The 20,727-nt window shown below is 35.6% G+C and overlaps 1 protein-coding gene and 1 pseudogene across 2 annotated transcripts; both read right to left on the bottom strand.

The window, feature by feature from the left end:
- Positions 1-1,114: 1,114 nt before the first annotated feature.
- Positions 1,115-17,740, bottom strand: LOC106883422 (failed axon connections homolog). 2 transcript variants are annotated; one of them, XM_052968556.2, is made up of 7 exons: positions 17,618-17,740; positions 11,392-11,534; positions 8,722-8,848; positions 6,511-6,707; positions 3,853-4,052; positions 2,455-2,571; positions 1,115-1,607 (listed from the first exon to the last, which is right to left on the bottom strand). In XM_052968556.2, the coding sequence occupies exons 2-7, from the start codon at positions 11,523-11,525 to the stop codon at positions 1,489-1,491; spliced, it is 894 nt and encodes a 297-aa protein (XP_052824516.1). In that variant the 5' UTR covers positions 11,526-11,534; positions 17,618-17,740; the 3' UTR covers positions 1,115-1,488. The 2 variants fall into 2 exon arrangements, with proteins under 2 accessions (XP_052824516.1, XP_052824515.1); XM_052968555.2 differs by lacking the exon at positions 17,618-17,740 and adding an exon at positions 16,998-17,135 and having other exon boundaries at positions 1,347-1,607.
- LOC128248230 (5S ribosomal RNA) lies at positions 5,724-5,842 on the bottom strand (annotated as a pseudogene).
- Positions 17,741-20,727: the final 2,987 nt, after the last annotated feature.

Raw genomic sequence — 20,727 nt, 5'->3', positions numbered from 1 at the left:
TGGACTGTAATAAATATTTTTGAAAACTGCTTGATTTGGTTTATCTGGAAGATACCTTTACATGTATACATAAATAATGCACTAATGTAAGTGTATGCTTACACATGCATTATATACGTAAAACTCAACCATGTGTATGAATACATACACACATATATTAAGTTACATGTACAAGTTTTTTTGTATGTGTATATGTGTCTATACATGTGTGTGTGTGTATAAGAGACAGACAGGCAGGCAGGGATGGATAGAGAATGAAAGAATATGGATGTTATAATTTTATCCAGTTGTCCTAGTAATACATACATTTGAGTACATTGATACATACACTCACATGGACAAAATATATGTAGGAAAGAGAGAGAGATAGAAAGAGAGAGAGAGTGTGTGTGTATGTGTTTGTGTGTGTGAAAGAGAGAGAAAGTGAGTGAGAGAACGAGTGATGAAAATGCCATTCCACATGCTGCCAATATATCTATATATATCTGTTCGTCCCCTGAACTGAGCAAATTGTACAGTACTAAAAAGTCAACAACAACATTAATAATATGAATCTTAATTTTTATTTTTCAAATTGAATCTTGGGTCCCCTAAAACCCAAATGTTCCTGACCCCTATTCTCTGGGCCCATGTAATAAGACATTCTGGTATAGGTACTAGTTTAGAAAATAACAAGGAAAAGAAGTCAATGTGGGAACCCCTATATTAAGAGTGGTGAACCTTATTAGGGGTGAATTGTAAGTGTGTAAGAGAAGCTGTTACGGAGCATCTGTACAGTAAAGAATAATCCTTAGTTTTACAAATCCATAAGCATGTAATTTATATTTAGATTTTTGCTTTGAACTTAAGGCTTAAACCGTGTTTTTTATGGTCTTAAAACTTAAACCTTGTTTTTTAAAGACTTCATCAACAATTTCAAACTTGGATGTAAGTAAAATTTCTCTTAAATTACACCCTACAATTTTAAATGAGGAAAGAATATTTGATAATTTATTCCTACATTTCCTTAAAAGAAGACAAGTGGTGGTCAAAGCTAGAATGCCCTTAATTTTATGTCCGTTCAGTTGGACCTGATATGAGTCCAACCAACAAGAAAATAATACAAACAAAAAAATAACAGGTTTAATATTTTGAATAATTCTTTTAATATTTTAAGGAGCTGTGGATTTAACTTGAAAGGAAATATAAAATATTTACTGAGAACTAGTTTGGTATAAATTCCATTACAAGAATGGTTTTAATTTTTAAGAACACATGATGAAAGGAAAACAGTTTGTTGGATATATATATATATATATATATATATATATATATATATGTATATATATATAAACAGGTATCAGCTATTTATCAAAATTCTTCAGTACTTGATTGCAATACAACTATTTGATATGTTTTATTTAGTAGAAAAGAGGTAAAAAAAAAAAAAGAACACAAATAGAAAAATAAAGCTGTTAGAAATTACACCAAGCAAACTTCTATGAAAAACTATGGTCTTAGTGGCTGAAGTCCCATTGTTGGACCATTCCAGTTTGGAATAACCCAATCAGGCCAGAACAATTCTTTCATTCTTTCACAGTAAGCAATTAGATTTGGGAATGAATTATCTGGTTGAATAAAGAGAAGAAATAGTAGCATAAAAAATACAATTCTGTAATGAAAACATACAAAAAAATAAACAATAAAACAAAAAAAGCAACAAATAAACAACAGAAAGAATTTTAAAATATAAATTGTCTTAACCCTTTTGTTACTATATATGTTTCAACTAATTTTGAAAATATAAAAAAAATTGAGGATTAAGTAAAATATTTTAGTTCATTATTTAGATGGTGATTGGAAATTAGCAAAAAATTTTTACATAAATTTAAGATGAACACTTTATTTAAATATCACATTTTGAAGAAGGTGTTTTGTATCATAGAAGCAGAGGTAGTCTTGGTATCAAAAAGATGAAATAAAATGGGGCTAATTGGCCCTAATTTTAGGTAAACTACTGTTAGAAATATTCAAGGATGTAAATACTATAGTAACATACTATCTCTTGTAACTTGTTACACTGATAATTATATATTTATACAAATGGTTTGATGCTTTCAAGGCAATGATTTGTTGCCTTCAAAAATAGCCCTTTTATTTTTATTTTCTTAACCAAGAGGTAAGGTTGTGCAAACAGCTGGAAGAAAATATTGTCTCAATAATATTTGTCTGACTCATGCTACCATGGAAAAACAGACATGAAAATAAGTGTAAGATTACATCCATTTCAATTTTGAATTAATACATAGCTATTAGAATCTTCTTACATAGTCTGTACATAACTTCAAAAGCTGTTTGATACTATGAATTGTTTAGTCATAATAAATGTTATGAAAAACTTATTAAAAAATAAGATATGCCACCTATTCTACAATATGAAAGCATTCTGAATTAAAAATAACTGGTCATACTAACCTTTAAAGACCTTTATGAAAAAGCTACCTTCTGGCATTTTCTTTAAACAAGCAATCATTCCAAATATAGCACAATCAGTTTCACATGGATTGACTCCCATAAGGAACTTCTTTCTTCCTGTAGAATTCATAAGAAATTGAATTATATACAAATCCTTCAGTTTGAGTTTTATATGGATTATTAAAATGTGATTTAAAATTTTAAGCTTAGAAGTTAATTAAGGATTGTAAAATACCTTTATCTTTTAATCATTTAGGTATCCTAATTAACGTTTGAGCATGTCACTTTGACCATATGAAATATTTTACAGTTAAATATTTAGACTGCCAACTGACAGGAAGCTTAGGGGTAGACCAAGAATGAGATGGTTGAATAATATCCATAGTCTCAGATCATGCTTGAGAATCGAGTTGGAAAGTGCAATGATGATTGCTTCTATAGAGAAGAAGCCTGACCATTCTACTCTCATACCCTCCAAGAAATAGGGGGAAAATGCCAAAAAATGGATGGATGGATGGAACATGGTGTGACAATCTGAATTAGCTATTGTCAACTTTCATCTCTCTCTACAAGCTTTTGACAAATCTCTTTTTGATGGTCACCATACTTAAAGGGTTAAACAAGCTGTCAATAGTAGTTATTAGGTCTATCTTCCTTATTTGCTCTGCTCATTGCTGGATATTTGACTCAATTACTCAATGACTTGTTATTTCAGGCTATGAATATCCACCACTGAGTAATCACCTCATGTTTTTTAAATGAGACCAAAGAAATTATGTTTCTCTCATAGGATTAATCTCGTAAAAGACTGTTTTGTTTAGAGTAGCCTTGTAATACAAATTAAATTCAACACTGGAAACCAATGGATCACTTGTAAATTTTACATGATCATTGTTGTCAGCAGCGGCAATTATTTTTTTTATCTTGTCTTTTTTAATCTAAAGTGAATTGTGCTATTTTAACATGGGTTACAGCATACAGCCTTTACTCTATTTAAAATTGTTCAGTCAGTGAAAGAACTAGCAGAACAGTTTCAGTATAATCATCTTCAATGATTATATAGAAACTGGTATCTTCTGTAGTAGTGAGAAACTCTATCAGAAGAGATACACACTAGACTGTTTTCTCCACAAAATAAATAAATGATTGACCTTTTTCAGTTATTGGACTGCAACCCTGCTGAGACACTATCTTCAAGGGTTTAGTTAAACAAATTGACCTCAGTACTTAGTTTTCCAGTCTGACAATTATTTTATTGGTCTCATGCTGATCACTAAGTTATGTGGATGTAAACAAACCAACACCGAGTACCAAGTAGTGGTGGTGGTGGTGGAGGGATAATCACAGACTCTGTCACACACACATACACACACTAATTTCTTTAGATATATCACTTACCAATAAAGTCTGAGAGAGCCTTTAAATCTTCCATTGCAATATGTTCCACTTCTGAAGGAGTGTGTCGACCCATACCTTGGCAGTAAGCCTGTTTCTTAACCATTCTTCTAATCCTCCAGACAATAAATCTCGGAGCAGGGATCACAGTTCTCAGAGTTGGGTCAGAATAACTATATACCCATCGACTGAGAGCCAAAGCCCTTCAAGATAAGATAAAGATAATGATAATGATAATAATAATAACCCTTTCTACTATAGGCACAAGGCCTGAAATTTGGGCGAGCGGGATAGTCGATTACATCAACGCCATTACTCAACTGGTACTTGATTTATCGACCTCGAAAGGATGAAAAGCAAACTCAACCTAAGTGGAATTTGAACTCAGAACATAGCGATGGGCGAAATACTGCTAAGCATTCCATCCAGCATGCTAACAATTCTGCTAGGTTGTTGCCTTAATAATAATAATAATAATAATTTCAAATTTTTGCCACAAGGGCAGCCTGGGGAGGTGGGGATGAGTCGATTACATCGACCCCAGTGTTCAACTGGTACTTTATTATATCAACCCTGAAAGGATGAAAGGTAAAGCTGACCTTGGTGGAATTTGAACTCAGAACATTAAAGATGCGAAATACTGCTAAGCATTTCACCCGATGGGCTAATGATTCTGCCAGCTCAATAATAATAACAATAATAATAATAATAATAATAATAATAATAATAATAACAATAATGGTTTCAAGTTTTGGCACAATGCCAGCAAGTTCGGGGTGGTGAGGAGTAAGTCGATTACATTGACTCCCAGTGTTCAACTAGTACTTATTTTTATCAACCCTAAACGGATGAAAGGTAAAGTTGACCTTGGTGGAATTTGAACTCAGAACATTAAAGATGAATGAAATGCTGTTAAGCATTTTGCCTGGCATGCTAACAGTTCTGCCATTGTCAAATTTTGGCACAAGGACAGTAGTTTCGGGGAAGGGAGTAAGTCGATTACATTGACCCCAGTGTTTAACTGGTACTTATTTTATCAACCTCGAAAGGGTGAAACGTAAACATGACCTCTGCAGAATTTGACCTCTGAATGTAAAGACAGACGAAATGCTGCTAAGCTTTTTTCCCAGTATGCTAATTGTCCTATTGTAACAACAACAACAAGCAACAAATGGTGAAAGAAATATAGTTTTCAAAAAAATTTTTAAAATAAAGTTAAAAGGCAGATTATGCAAATTTCTGTCAATCTAATTCACCTGGCTAATTAACAAATTAGCAATATTGACTGGAAGTGTTTAACCACAAAGTTAACTAACACACTATACTGACAATCATCTATTGAAGAAACTCTATTTTACAATTGTAAAATAGTGACCAGGTATAATATCTTGCCGTATTTGTTTTAAATACCCACACTGTGGGTTCAAATCTTGCCAAGGTCAAATTTACAACTTATCCCTTCAGTGAAGATTGGAGGATTTTTTTCAGCACTTTGCATTCTGAGTTCAAATAAAACCACGCCCACCCTCTGTGATAGACTTAATCCGTCACCCAGTTCGATACTGGTACTTTGACGGACCTCAGTCTATAGTAAGTATTTGGGTCAGGTCTCGGTTTAAAGATTAACTTCTTCCCTTCCGTAAACCAGTCTTGAAGGTCCTGGCGAAAAAAATTTAAAACATTATGCATTTAAAATTACATTTGATCCTAATACATACTCAAGGGAGGTAAAACCCAATATGTATATTTTAGAGTAATCTCCCTTGACGCAAATAGCTAGTTGTTTACTATATTATTTTCTATTATATTTTTATTCATTTATTGATTTCAGTCATTTGACTGCGGCCGTACTGTACCATCTTTAGAAAATGGAATGCTTACAGCACCTAGGTTTCCCGAGCGGTCACCCATCTAAGTACTAGCTAGGCTCGATATTGCTTAACCTCGGTGATCGGACGAGAACCGATGCTTTCAACGTGATATGGCCGTATACGTATGTTATATGAAAACATTTGGCACACGGCCAGCAATTGCGGCGAAGGGTGCAAGTCGATTACATCGACCCAGTGCTCAACTGGTACCTATTTTATTGACTCTGAAAGGCTGAAAGACAAAGTCGGCCCAGGCAGAATTTGAACTCAGAAAGTTAAGATAGACGGAATGCTGCAAAGCGTTTCGCCCGGCGTACTAAATATTCTTTTCTACTATAGGCACAAGGCCTGGAATTTGAGGGGAGGGGGATAGTCGAGTACATCGAGCCCAGTACTTGACTGGTACTTAATGTATCGACCCCGAAAGGATAAAAAGCAAAGACGACCTCGACGGAATTTGAACTCAGAACGTAGCAGCAGACGAAATACTGCGAGGCATTTCGCTCGGCGTGCTAACGATTCTGCCAGCTCGTCGTTCAGTATAGAGCGTAATATCAATTAATAAATGGATGAGAAAATGAAATTTAACTCCTGTTTTCTGATCATTCATTTATTAATTGCTACAAACGTTTAAGATGTTTGACGTCTACATCATCAAGAACACATTACATTATAATTTAAATGTCTTTAAATGGAAAAGAAATTTACAGTAAAAAGAAACAATCTTATGCATCTCATCAAAGGTCGTCCCATAGAACACCCTAAAAAGAAAGAAAGAAAGAACGATTACCAATACAAGTTCTCTTCTATCATTTTCTGCATGGCTCTAGCAACACCACGTTGTTCCTCCGAGAGATGACTGTTTAAATCAAGGTTGAATTTCTTATTTAAATACTCGATTATAAACTGTGAGTCACTGACAACTTCTCCATTGTATGTAATCCAAGGTGTTTTATGTTTTGGTGACATCTCATAGGTATATTCAACCTAGCAATATAGATAGATAGATTTAATATTAGGATAAATACTTTATAAGAATTTATCAAGTAGTTAGTGTGAAAAAACCTCATAAGGAAAAAAAAAAACCATAATTTTTTTCCATTAATATATATAACTTAATTTATATAAGGGCATTACTATACAATAATGCCTCACGCTTAGAGGGACTCCATAAGTCAAGACTACCGAAATAAGCACATTTTACCTCTAAGCATGAGGTATTATTGTATAGTAATGCCCTTATATAAACTAAATTATAGATAGATAGATAGATAGATAGATATCGTCAGTGGATCACACATCCATAAAAGTACACTCTAAAACATTAGAGCAGTAATGTATTGATAGGAAGTTCATTTTTGGCTGGTCATCTGGTTTTGCCTCTATCAAGCGTTTAGCATTATAGATGGTTCACCAGACTCTCATGCCAATGGTCATCAGAATCCAATGAGCCGCCTATAAGACTTAGTACTTTATAGATGCAAAACCATTGGTCACTCTATGACCAGCCATATAATTAACTTCCTATAAACAGAACATGACACCCATTTAGCATTGGTATCATGAAAAAAAAAACTCAATCTGTACATTGGTTTAAGGAGTTAGTGTAAGAAAGGGCATCTAGCTGCAGAAACTATGCCAAAAATGAAACATGAGCAACCTGTTGATGTATACTTCACTATGAAATGAACTGACTCTACCGAAAATGCTGATGATAATAATAACAATCATGAAATTATTATGTATAGTGCTCAGGTGCACTGCAACTCATCAAAGGTGCGTGTACAGTACATAGAATTATGTACAAAAGTCAAGAAAGTGAACAGTGTATGAATCATGATATACATGTGTGCATGCATATGGAGTTGGGGATATCAGGTGTAGTGTTTGTGGTGTTATGGGCTGTGACGAACTATGTGTTGTGGTGGAGAGGGGTGAGGCAAACAGAGGTGAAGCCAGACCGGAAGGGCCAAACCGGAAGGGTCAGATCGGAAGTCTGCGACACGCGGTCGAAGGCTAGCACGTGGGGCCAGTGAGAAAACAGCGACGTTACGAGAAAGACGTGTTCTGATTAGGAGCGATCGTGTACCCCGCTGCGGTCGGCAAGGTAAGGTCCAACGCTTCATTCTGTCCTTTTGCTTCTTGTTGTCTTCTTCCGCCATCGCACCACAGTGTTAGCGAATTTCAGGAAGTCCGGAGGTTTTAAAGGATGCCATGTCTCGGCAACTAACAACCGATGCAAATGGATTATAACTATGTATGTATGCACATCATCATCATCATCATTTAACGTCCGCTTTCCATGCTGGCATGGGCTGAACAGTCTGACATGGAGCTGGCTAGCTGAGAGCTGTCCAGACTCCAGTTGTCTGTAGTGGAATGATTTCTACAGCTGGACGCCCTTCCTAATGCCAACCACTTAACATGCATATATATAAATATATATGCATATGTGTGTGTATGGTTGCATGCGTGTGTGTGTGTGTAAGCATGTGCATGCATGTGTGTGTGTTTGTGTGTGCATGGATATGTTTGTTTCCATGTGTCTTTGGTGTGACACCACTTAGGCAGCAGTGGTATTTATTTACTTCCCCCACTTAAGTGATATACCATATTGCTCGGTAGTTTGTAGAGCAAAGATCTTCTGATGTGAAGTACCATACTAGAAAACAAATAAATGCTGGCAACAAGAAAAGCATCCAGTCATAAGAATTGTTGTGAAAAACCCATGGGAGAAAAAGGCAGATATGAAAATTATGATGATGATGATGATGAATTCAGAAAATGAAAAATACAAAAATAAGTGAAACAGTACCAAACTCTGCATATATTATGTATGATAATTAGATTTCAGAACAATCATTTTGCCCAGTGATGATAAATGATAGAGATACTAGTTTAAATTATATGAATATGGACAAATGTATGTAAAATTGTTAAGAATAATCTATAATGATGATAAAATGAAAAGAGAAAGATTGTGAGGTTAAATGTGACATACCTGATAGGGTAGCTTGGCCATACGAAGGTATGTCTCTAGCTTTATACCAAAAGGAGAGAGGTTTGGTGTATCTTGTGCTCTTGGTATAGCATGAAGAATGATCACATCTTTGGGATAATTTTTTTTCCTTTAGAAAAGAGTTTGATATAGACAATATTTATCAAATAATGTTTAAAATAATATAAAACATATGAATGCATCATCCAACATTCAGTACACGCACATACACACACGCACATACACACACACACACAACACACACATATGTGCACACAGACACAGGGACAAAATTTTAAATACACATTAAAACTTAGACACGGGCATCGGTGTGCAGCTAAGGTCACCTTGCAGCCACACAGTTTTAGGTTCCATTTCACTGATCAGCACCCTGAGCAAATGTAATCTACTATAGACCTAGGCTGAACAATTGCCTTGTCAGTGCAAAAACCTGCTGTGTGTGTGTGTGTGTGTGTGTGTGTGTGTGTGTGTGTGTGTGTGTGTGTGTGTGTGTGTGTGTGTGTGTGTGTGTGTGTGTTTGTGTGTGTGTGTGTTTGTGTGTGTGTGTGTGTTTCTCTCTCTCATATACATATTTTAAAAAATTAATCATGCATTATCTCATGGCTTTGAGATATTAATCTTGTGATTATTTATTTTTAGAGTGACATTGTATGGTAGATCTGGGTTTGAACATAAAACAGTTTGAAACTTTCGGCTTGACACAGTCAGTTTAAATACTAAAGGGTAAAAACGCAACATCTGACATAAAGCTAACATACTCAATCATTATCATCATCATTATTTAACGTCTGCTTTCCATGCTGGCATGTATTGATTGGGTTAACATGGAGCTGCCAGCTGGAGCTGTCCTGTCTGTTGTGGCATGGTTTCTATGACTGGATGCCCTTCCTAATGCCAACCACTTAACAGAATGTGCCGGGTGCATTTACACCACACTGGCACAGATGCTTTTCATGTGGCACTGGCACTTGAAACGACAGGCCTGTACATGTGGAAGATGGTGGTTTTACTTAGTTTGATGCATCTTATCAAGTACATCTAATTGCCACATCTCCAAGTTCCTTGTCAATTCCTCGATGAGGTAACATACTCAATATAATAGCATAAAAACTTATCATTTAATTAAAATTACTTTCTCTGTGAGGGGAGGAGACTATAATTTCAATGAGCAATATCGTTCAAATATAGTCACAAGCAAATAGATGACAACTTCAGAAATTTTAATTAATTATAAAAATATAATTTTGAAATGTGCATGCAATGAAGAGATGGATGACATTAGCTGTTGGCTCTGATAAAATTAATCTGATCTTTAGAAAAGCAAAGTGGCAACTCCTGACATTTCAAATTGTAAATTGTGCTAAATACATTTCATAGTCTACATTATAAATACTTGATCATCACATGCATTTGGTTGATCAATTGGGTCAGCTGATAGGTAGGAAGGTAGATAGGTAGGTAAGTAACTGGGAAGGCAGGTCAGTGACAGGTGGAATTTTACAATAAGAAAAGAAAATAAATGAATAAATTAAATAAAAATTTTAGTATTTTTCCTTATTTTCTTCTCCCATTAGAAAATATTTTGACTGTGACCCAGATATGAACTTGATTCGTCAACTGATTAGCTTAGGTTCTTTCTTCAGTAGTTGCTAAACTGGGACACAAATCATTCATTTATGCATATAATCTTTGTTAATAAAAGACTGAGAACATTTTAATCCCATGAGCATTTTATGCTTTATTGTAAATGTATTCTTAAGAAATATCCAGTCTTGTCTTAGTAAATGACCCAGACTTTCTGTCTTTAAAAAAAAATGCCTTAGTTTTGTAACTTATCACAATCATCATCATTTTTACATGCATTAGCAGAGACAACTAGATGCCTATCCTTTCACTAATCCCTGCATGTTTCTAGTAAGGTCTCCTTCTCTGCTGTTTTTTAGACTTGAACTGCTCAACAGAAAGACATAATTTTTTCATCTTCTTTTCTTTTTTAATGGAAAATGTAATCAACAACACTCTCTATGCAGTGAAACTCTTTCAAGCAACACATAAGCAATATTAAAACGCAGCACAACACAAACACACACGCTCTCTCTCTCGCTCACACACACACACATACATACACATGCATATATATCTTCTCACACATACATACACACATGACAAGCTTTCTTAAGTCTACTTGTTGGCACTCCGCCGCTTACGACGTCGAGGGTCCCAGTTGATCCGATCAACGGAACAGCCTGCTCGTGAAATTAACGTGCAAGTGGCTGAGCACTCCACAGACACGTGTACCCTTCACGTAGTTCTCAGGGATATTCATCGTGACACAGAGTGTGACAAGGCTGACCCTTTGAATTACAGGTACAACAGAAACAGAAAGTAAGAGCGAAAGAAAATTGTGGTGGAAGAGTACAGCAGGGTCTTCCACCATCCCCTACCGGAGCCTCGTGGAGCTTTAGGTGTTTTCGCTCAATAAACACTCACAATGCCCGGTCTGGGAATCGAAACCACGATCCTATGACTGTGAGTCCGCTGCCCTAACCACTGGGCCATTGCGCCTCCACTTAAGCCTTCTATGAAATGAAGAAATGAAAATTGTAAAAGTGTTTCATAAATTTAGTTGCTAAGATACGAAAACTATTTTACCTTCTGCATTTGCATCGTTTAAGAACAAAAAGAAGACCTGAAACAGTAACCACACCAACTCCAATAGCAACAGCCCAATTGGACATTCTGTTGCTTTGGTTCCAGCAGTTCATATACCCAAATCTCATTCTCATTTCTATTCCCTAAAAAGAAAAAGAAAATTAATATCATGGGACTAGAAAAATAGAAATTAAAGGTGAAACCATTTCTTTGGAATTTATCCCAGAGACATGGATTGAGTGACCTGGAAACAAAAACTTGGTAAAGAATATATAACTCTGCTGCTATCTAGGATGTGGTGATATACATATAAAAATGGTAAAAATGGTGGCAACTATATATTGTGTATTCATATAAATTATGGATGCAATGGATCATAAACAGATTGACAGAGAAAGACATTGCATATAGCAGATATGTTGGAGTAGTTAGCAGGAAGAGCAATTAGGAAATGAATACTTTCAACTATTGAGATGGTCTTGCTAGATTAAATAGTTGACAATATTTATTACTTAGGTAATTGGCAATGGAGCTGGGTGTTGTGAAACAAAGTAACCAGACTAAGAATGGTTCATGGATTTGTTACTAACTCCTACTGGAAACAAAGAGCTTCTTTTGCCTGTGAAAGGCAGATTGTATGATGTTCATGTATCTTGATTCCGTTAAAGCAGTGATTCCCAATCTGGGACAAATCCCACCACTATTGAGTCATGGGAAAATTGTGGTGGGACATGGGATCCAAAAATTCTTTTTCTTTTTTTTTTATAGTTTAAAATGGAATAGTGAAAATCTTTTTTTCACAACAAACATACTATACCCTTACTCAGCCTACTACAGCTATAGCTCAAACCAATCCCTCCAGCGAAGCATACTATGTAAAAACTGTTTGCTACAGTATAGCGCTATTCTAATGCCCTAGTGTGCATATTTCTTTAAGGATATTTCACCAGAGGGGTAAACATTTTTCTGGAAAGTTATAGTGGGGCCTGGGGGTGGGGAATAGATTGGAAATCATTGTGCTAAAGTCTTTCACATGATCAAATGCAGAATTTTATGTTATAAGCTGTAAAACATTGGCATGATAAAAAGGCTGGGCATTTGGTTTTCTGATTTCATGAAAGACTGAAATCAAATGAGAGCTGTCAACTGAACCATAACCAAAAGGTCTGTTGTAATAAATTGAGTATCACAAGACACAATTCTGGGATTCCTTTCATTTCCCATAATGTTCTTAGATACAAAACAAAAATGTATACAACTGGTGCCACTCAACAGCTATGCAGATGACACCGAAGTAATGCTAGATATTGAACCAAAGGATTTTATCTGCTGCTACCGACTTATGAGTTTTGCTAGCTCAGTAAAATATTCTTTGCTGAGAAGTTTTAATAAGATAGAAACCTGTCCTTCCCTTCCACTAGTTGGTGTTTGAAGATAAGATCTACTGCACTCTGCATTGTCTATTTTGTCAAAAATATTTCAACCACTGCAGCATATTAGAGTTATTTCTCTTATTTGCTGTTTTTAGATTTTAAAACTCACCCAGAGGGAGTTCTGTCTACTAACTGCTTGGATAACTTTAGTTCCTTTATTCTTTTTTCTTGTTTCAGTCATTTGACTGCAGCCATGCTGGAGCACCGCTTTTTAGTCAAACAAATTGACCCCAGGACTTATTCTTTGTAAGCCTAGCACTTATTCTATCGGTCTCTTTTGCTGAATCGCTAAGTGACGGGCACGTAAACACACCAGTATCGATTGTCAAGCAATGTTGGGGGAACAAACACAGACACACAATCATACACGCACACACACACACACACATACATATATACATACATACATATATATATATATATATATATATTTGCAGTTTTAAGCATTGGAGAGGCACTTCATCAGACTTGCATCAAAGGCATGTTATTACATTGTGTATCTTTTAGACGTTGTTGTTAGGAAAATATTAAAAGAGTGTATGTTGGTGAGGGGGGAATCAAGTGGGTGGATACATATAAAGATAGGAGGGAGAAAGGGAAAGAGGGGGAGGAAAAACGAATGGAAGAAGACGAAAGTGAAGTGGAAAGAGGTGAAGAGAAAGGAGGAGGAGAAGAAGAAGAAGAAGAAAAAAAAGATGATGATGATGATGATGATGATGATGATACAGTGAGCAGTGCTGCATATAGCAAAACTGTTTATCTGGTAGTATGCTGGCGGTGTGTCAAACAGTAATGGGAGAACCAATGCTACCAAAATTCGTCCAATGGAATACGATGTATTTGACCACACAAAGAGCAAAAATGTGTGCAACAACTTCAAGTGAAAAGATCTCTTAAATAGATTCAAGACAATTATCCAGAGTCGAAAGATGAGGATGTTAATGATGTATGTTGTGGGTAGACCTAATTTATGACCTTTGTGTGTTTCAGCCCTGGGAAAGGGATATAAGTAGGAACAGTAAAAGATGAAGAGATGGAAGAAGAGGGGAGGCCCTGAAGGGGGGGGGGGGGGTCAGGAGGAGTTCCAACTATAAATGTTTTTAAACAATAAATGTTATATATGTATAGCCAAAATAAAAGTAAAAATAACAAATAAAATAATAATAATAATAAAATGAGACATATGGGCAGAATGATATATACTTATATCATTATATATAGTTCTTCATCTTGAGTTTACTTGGTAGAGTGTGTTTGTTAACTTGACAACAAGGTCAAGGTGAGCTCTGATTGGCTTTATGCAACTGAGTTCCTTACTGGGGTCCGGAACACATGTGGGGAAAAAAATTCGCATCCGGGACAACGCCTTTTCTATTTTTGTCTGCTGAGAGCATGAGGCAGTAATAAATTAGAAGAAATCGAAATGATGCACACACATAACATATACACCCATATTTGTATTTTGTGAATAATCATAGCACATTAGCACGCACGTTCATACACTCATATGGGAGTACCGGCAAGTAAATTCATAAACATTTATTTTTCGCTTTATTAAACCAATCCAAGTACCAACCAGCTGTGGGCACCTAACTAGAACAACTGGTCTATGACAAAAACAAAAGTAACATAAACTTGGAACAGCGATTTAAGGCTAATCAAACTTAACGGATTCTTCCGGAAGCTTCAATGCAGGCGGGTCTAACAGCCGAGTATAATCGCTAGACTACCTATACAGAGTTTTTATTTTTAGTGGTGAAGGTTTGTGTGGGACGAACTACACTTTTTGGAAATGTCATTAATAAAAGAGAGTCGTCGTTAAATGTTTTCCACAAACTCATTTAACAGCAGACCCGAGTCTTTTCTGCAAAGAGTCCTCCATTTAATGGGTTAATTGCCTTTGTCGCGGCTTAGAGTCTAACCCACCCACGTAAGCTAAATGCACACCTGGCCACCAAACAAGAAATACCCAAGTCCTCGTGGCTGTGTGGTAAGAAGTTTGCTTCAAACTACATCGCATTAGCATTAACTCTCTTAAACTAAACTAAATGAACTTAAATGCCATAGTCCTGCCTTCTCTTTAACTTTATTCATCTATATATATATATATATATATATATATATATATATATAGTTTTAGGGAAAAGAACCAAGGTTCATGAAGTCATCGATGAAAATCCAGTCACATATAGAAAAATTAATAAGTAAAATCACAATAAATAAGTATAATATAATACAAAGTAAATATCATAAGATAAAGATAATGGATTTTCATCGATGAGTTCATGAACCTTGGTTCTTTTCCCTAAAACTATATATATATATATATATATATATATATATATATATTATTTTATTTAAAAGAGTTCCAACTCTGTTTTTTGTTTTATTTATATTCTTGTAAAATGAATGTGGGATATAGAATATGGAATATAGAATATGGAATATACAATATATAATATAAAAATGGATGGTACAAAACCCCTTTTTTTGTATTTATTTTTACTCATATATATATATATATATATATATACACCGGAGTAAGCACATGAAATGTGCAACAAGGTGGAAAAAAGAGTACTCAAATACCAGAGGTAGAGTAATATGCTTTATTTAAAAGCAGCAGAAATATAACAAAAAAACCGTTACTCTGAGTTTCACGTGAAACTCAGAGTAACGGTTTTTTTGTTATATTTCTGCTGCTTTTAAATAAAGTATATATATATATATATATATATATATATATATATATATATATATATATACATTTAATACTGTGAAACTTAATTTAATTTCAATTTTTAATAAATTGATTTTAATTAAGTTTTTACCTGTAATTTTGGATTCTTATCCCTAATATTATTATTATTATTATTATTATATATATATATATATATATATATCATATAACGCAATTATTGGATGGCCGCTTCTAAGTTTCTGAGTTCCTCCAGCCTTTGACGGGCTGTATTTTACCTCCAGCACGGTGTCCCAAAACCGCCCTCCTCCAATGCTACTGGTAATATAACTCGCTACAACTTGTTACGTAATCGGACCGTCGCCAACTAACCGGCAACACCATCAAGGTCAAATATAAAACGACATATATAGTGTAAATAGCAAATACTTAACATTTTTAAAACAATGAATTTTATTTGTTTTATATATATATATATATATATATATAGTCAATTCAAACATGAACAAGCAAGAAAAAAAACACGAAAAAACAACGCGAGGACGTGGAATAAGTATAGTGTTATTGGACGTGTGTGCGTGCGTGCGTGCGTGTGCGTGTATACATACATACAGGCGCAGGAGTGGCTGTATGGTGAGGAGCTTGCTTACCAACTACATGGTCCTGGCTTCAGTCCCACTGCGTGGTACCTTGGGCAAGTGTCCTCTACTATAGCCTCGGGCCGACCAAAGCCCTAGGAATGGATTTGGTAGACGGAAGCTGGAAGAAGCCCGTCGTATATGTATCTATCTATCTATATATATATATATGTGTGTGTGTGTGTGTGTGTGTGTGTGTGTGTGTGTGTGTGTGTGTGTGTGTGTGTGTGTGTGTGTGTGTGTGTGTGTGTGTGTGTGTTTATGTGCCTGTGTTTGTTCCCCTAACATCGCTTGAAAATCGATACTGGTGTGTTTACGTCCCCGTAACTTAGCGTTTCGGCAAAAGAGACCGATAAGCTCTGGGGTCGATTTGCTCGACGAAAGGCTGTACTCCAGTATGGCCGCAGTCAAATGACTGAAACAGATAAAAGAAAAAGAAATATATATATATATATATATATATATATATATATATATATCTTAAAAAATAGAGCTCAAAATCGATGCATTGAAGGTACTTTATTGTAGCAACAATTATAATAGCAGAAACAACAACAATAAGCCAAACCTATGCACATTTCAATAGAGTATACCTTCAATGCATCGATTTTGAGCTCTATTCTTTAAGATATATATATATATATATCTATATATATATATATATACAAAAACTCACCTGTGAGGTTTTTGCTAAGACTGTTAACAGATACTATATATTTTATGAAATTTTGTTTTATAAAAATATATATATATATATATACTAAAATGATCAATAACTGACAAAAACGACAAATATATCAATTTTTAAAAATCAAAGGAAGTTATTTAAGCACTTACTCCCAATGCTGTCCTTGTCGTAACCTTTCACAAATGGGAAAAAAACGAAAATAGCATATGCAAATGTTTAAAAGCACACCCGTAAAAGATAGGCTTCACCGGTCAAACTAGTTTCGATTAGAAAACTTAAATTATGCTGCAGAGACAGACTACTGCTTGGGAATAGATTAGAATCAGTTCTAAAAATTCAGTTCATCCTGGGGTGTGAATAACACTAAACGAGAATATAAAATACCGGTGAAAGATCATTTCAGTGATTTTATAACAATTTCCTTGTATCTGTGCTACTATTTCATTGTCCAATTAAAATAACTACGGCTAAATTACGCATGCGGGATCCGAAAGGGGAGTTGTGTTGTTATTGTTGTCTGTCCTGGGTCAGTTCTGATCGAGTAGAATTATAATCGAAGACATTCTAACTATGGCCATTTAGGAGTATGTAGTGCTACATTATGTACTGTGGTCTTCCTTCATTTAAGAATGGCGAGGATTCTAAAGAGATTGGATGCTGTTTCTAATGAGTTCAGTGATCATTGAGAGGCTACCTCGTTGACTCGGTTGTGCCAAATTATTATTTGCACATCAAATTACGAGAATCGGTAAAGCGTCATTACAACTACCTTGTTTTATTAGTTACGTGTCTCAGTTTTGAGTTCAAATCCCACCGTGAGAGACATCGTTTTTCATCCTTCTGGGATTAAATAAAGAGCAGTCAAGTACTGGTAAACCGACTATACCCGTCTCACCGAATTTAACATATTTTACTTATGCTAGTTATAAATATTATTTGTAATGCTATATAAGGCAGCGAGCTTGGAGGATAGTTAGGGCGTCATGTATACACACACATGCGAATGTACACGCGTACACAAACGAACACACACATATGCATACACACACGAAAGTATATGCATGCACATACACACAAATGTATACACGCAAGCTGAAAAGTTGTAAACAGCTCAGATTTACTCTAATGGAAGTTCCAATTAAAAAGACAATAAAGTTATTTTTAATATACAAAATGAAATTCTTATCTATTGTTTTTGATATTCCCGTGTCAAATGTGTTTTGTTATCAACACATTCAGTATTATTAGTATATTTCATAACTTAGTTGAGCAAACGACAACTCTTAATCAAGTTTTTATTAAGCATAAACATGATGTAAATGGGAAAACAGTTTTATTAAATTTGAAGATTTTATTGAAATTCTAGAAATCAAAAGTTTCGGCAGTTAACCATCCAAGGAAACTGGAGTGATCGGAGGAAACACTCACATTCGAGTATTTGAACTACAACACATGCGTTGATAATGAAATACTATTAAGAGCTGCGATGAACCCCAAGTTCCTGTAAATGATGTCATATCTCTAGCTATCAGAGCCTTGGGAATTCTGAGCATATTGTCATCACTTCGACTTACATATGTTTTTGTGTTTATTACTAAAGGTACAAGGCCTAAAATTTTGGGGAGAGGGGCTAGTCGATTATATCGAGCCTAGTGTTCGACTGGTATTTATTTCATTGACCCCGCAACAGGATAAAAAGGAAAAGTCGACCTCGGCGGAATTTGAACTCAGAACGTAAAGACGAACGAAACGCCGCTAAGCGTTTTGCCCGGTGTTTAAACGATTCTGGCAGCATGCCGCCTTTGCAGGGCGGGGCATAAATAATGAGATTGTGGACGCTTTCTACTACATAAAGTTAGTCATAAGCACTGGAGGGGGGGGGATTCTTGAAGGTGCTTTCCACCAGGTGACGTTTGCTTTGAGGGGTTTTTTTTTTTTTTTATTGGCATGGTAAAACTTGAATGTACAAGAAATTGAAATGTTTTAAATCAAGGGGTACATATATTGGTATGAGTGGAATTTTGGGTAAATTTGGACAAGTACACCCACACGTGGTTCACATAGGAAAAAAAAACCCTCGATTTTTCGCGTGGAATCAAGTGCTGCAAACCCCTTATTTTGGTTCGAAAAAAAAGGGTTGGATGGGAAATCGGAACCTCCCCACCTTCCCGGAATTTTTTCGTTGAACGAATAGCGGACAAGGCGGACCGTCACCACTCCCACTTCCTGTTTTTTTTTTCTTTTTTTTTTTTACCGAAACCCACGTTTTCGGCTACGAACATTCCGAAGCTGTAAAAGAATTGTCATTTCAAAATTTCTATTTCCCCGCCGATTTCTTCATTTTTCACTTTTTTCAGAATTTTTTTTTGGCAATATATGTGGAAAAATACTGAGATTATGATTTTGAAAAAGAATCTTTTTAAAATTTCAATTTTTCAAAAGACAAAAAAAAAAAAAAGTAACCCTAACCCTAACCCCACCCCTCGCGAATGTACGACATACAGAACGTTTTTAAACCCTTTCGGTCATTGCGCATACGTAGGGGTTTTCTAACGCGCGCGTTAAATAGGCTTTCAAGCAGTCTCTCCACATGCTAGAAATAACAGCCAAATCTCCGACAAACTCTACATATTTTGTAGGCATTCCTACACAAGTGTGCCCCTCGAATTGAATTTGTTTCTTCATAACTTTCAGAAAAATGGATATTTTTCTGAAAGCCTTCAAGCAGGCTATCCACATGCTAGAAATAACAACCAAATCTCACAAAACTGCGATAACAATGAAATTTTAAAAATGCGATTTTTGAAAAAAAAATTTTTCGGAATCGGATCCTCCATAACCAAAAACGTGGAATTTCGTTAAAAAAAAAACTCAATATATATCCATTTTACCCCAATGATGGAAAAATCGGATCTTGTGAATTTTCCGAAAGTCCCCTCCCCACCCCCAGGCTCGTCAGCGCGCATTTGTTTTTTCACATTCGTTTTCCACATACTTATTAACACCTCCCCCCACCCCTAGGCTGGTTAATTTTTTTTTTTTTGTTCCCGGGTGAGGATCTTTATATTGACCGAAAGAAGCAAAATAAAACCTCGGATTTCTTGCGTGGAATCAAGTACCCTGACCGCCTAATGTGCCACAAACTCCTTATTTTTGCTCGGAAAGAATTAGGGGTGGGAAATCTCCCCCACCCCACCCCATCCCGAAATCACTGGAAATATTTTTTCCGTTGAATGAATTACGGTGACCTAATATGCCACAAAACACTCTTTTTTGTCCGGAAAACGGGGGGAGGCGGAGTGGAATCCTCGGAAATTTCACCCCTCCCTTCCAGGAATCATTGGAAAATGCTAGTCTTTTTGTTCGTTGAATGAATTACGGTGGCCTCCTAAGATGCTACAAAACACTCTTTTTTGTCAGGAAAACGAGGATTGGCGTGGGGTGGAACCCTGGGAAAATTCACACACACACACACACACCCTCAAAATTTTACAGAAATAGGTTTTCGAGAGTGTGGATTACATGGTTGGTTATTAAATAAATGTTTACTAGTACTATATGAATTAATATGTTAACATTTATATTGTGTGTATTTGTATTTTATGCTAAAAATATTTTTTCTGAAGTCAGTCTACGAAATGTGTGTGTGTGCGCGCGCGCGCGCGCATGAATATATATACAAGGGGTGGACAAAATAATGGAGACACCCTAACATCATAGCATAAAACCGTCAAAAGCTTGTTTATTTTTACGTTTTTTGAAGTTGGCCGACCGTTGTATTCTTTCTTGTCTCGAGGTTCACGGCCAAACGGCTGGGTGGATTGGCGTGAAAAATGGCACACATGTGGAGAAGAGTGCATAGATTGGAACGCAATTTTT

The sequence above is a fragment of the Octopus bimaculoides genome, chromosome 6 (genome assembly GCF_046866305.1).
Source record: "Octopus bimaculoides isolate indiv1 chromosome 6, ASM4686630v1, whole genome shotgun sequence".
In the NCBI taxonomy this organism is placed as follows: Eukaryota; Metazoa; Mollusca; class Cephalopoda; order Octopoda; family Octopodidae; genus Octopus; species Octopus bimaculoides.
The sequence above is the reverse complement of the archived record's forward strand: the minus strand, read 5'-3'. Positions and strand labels throughout refer to the sequence as shown.

Coding starts and splice junctions, on each gene's coding strand:
- LOC106883422 (XM_052968556.2), bottom strand. CDS start 11,525: ATGAGAATGAGATTTGGGTATATGAACTGCTGGAACCAAAGCAACAGA. Junction 6,708..8,721: donor TGGCCAAGCTACCCTATCAG/GTATGTCACATT, acceptor CTATATTGCTAG/GTTGAATATACCTATGAGAT. Junction 2,572..3,852: donor GGCTCTCTCAGACTTTATTG/GTAAGTGATATA, acceptor TGAATTCTACAG/GAAGAAAGAAGTTCCTTATG.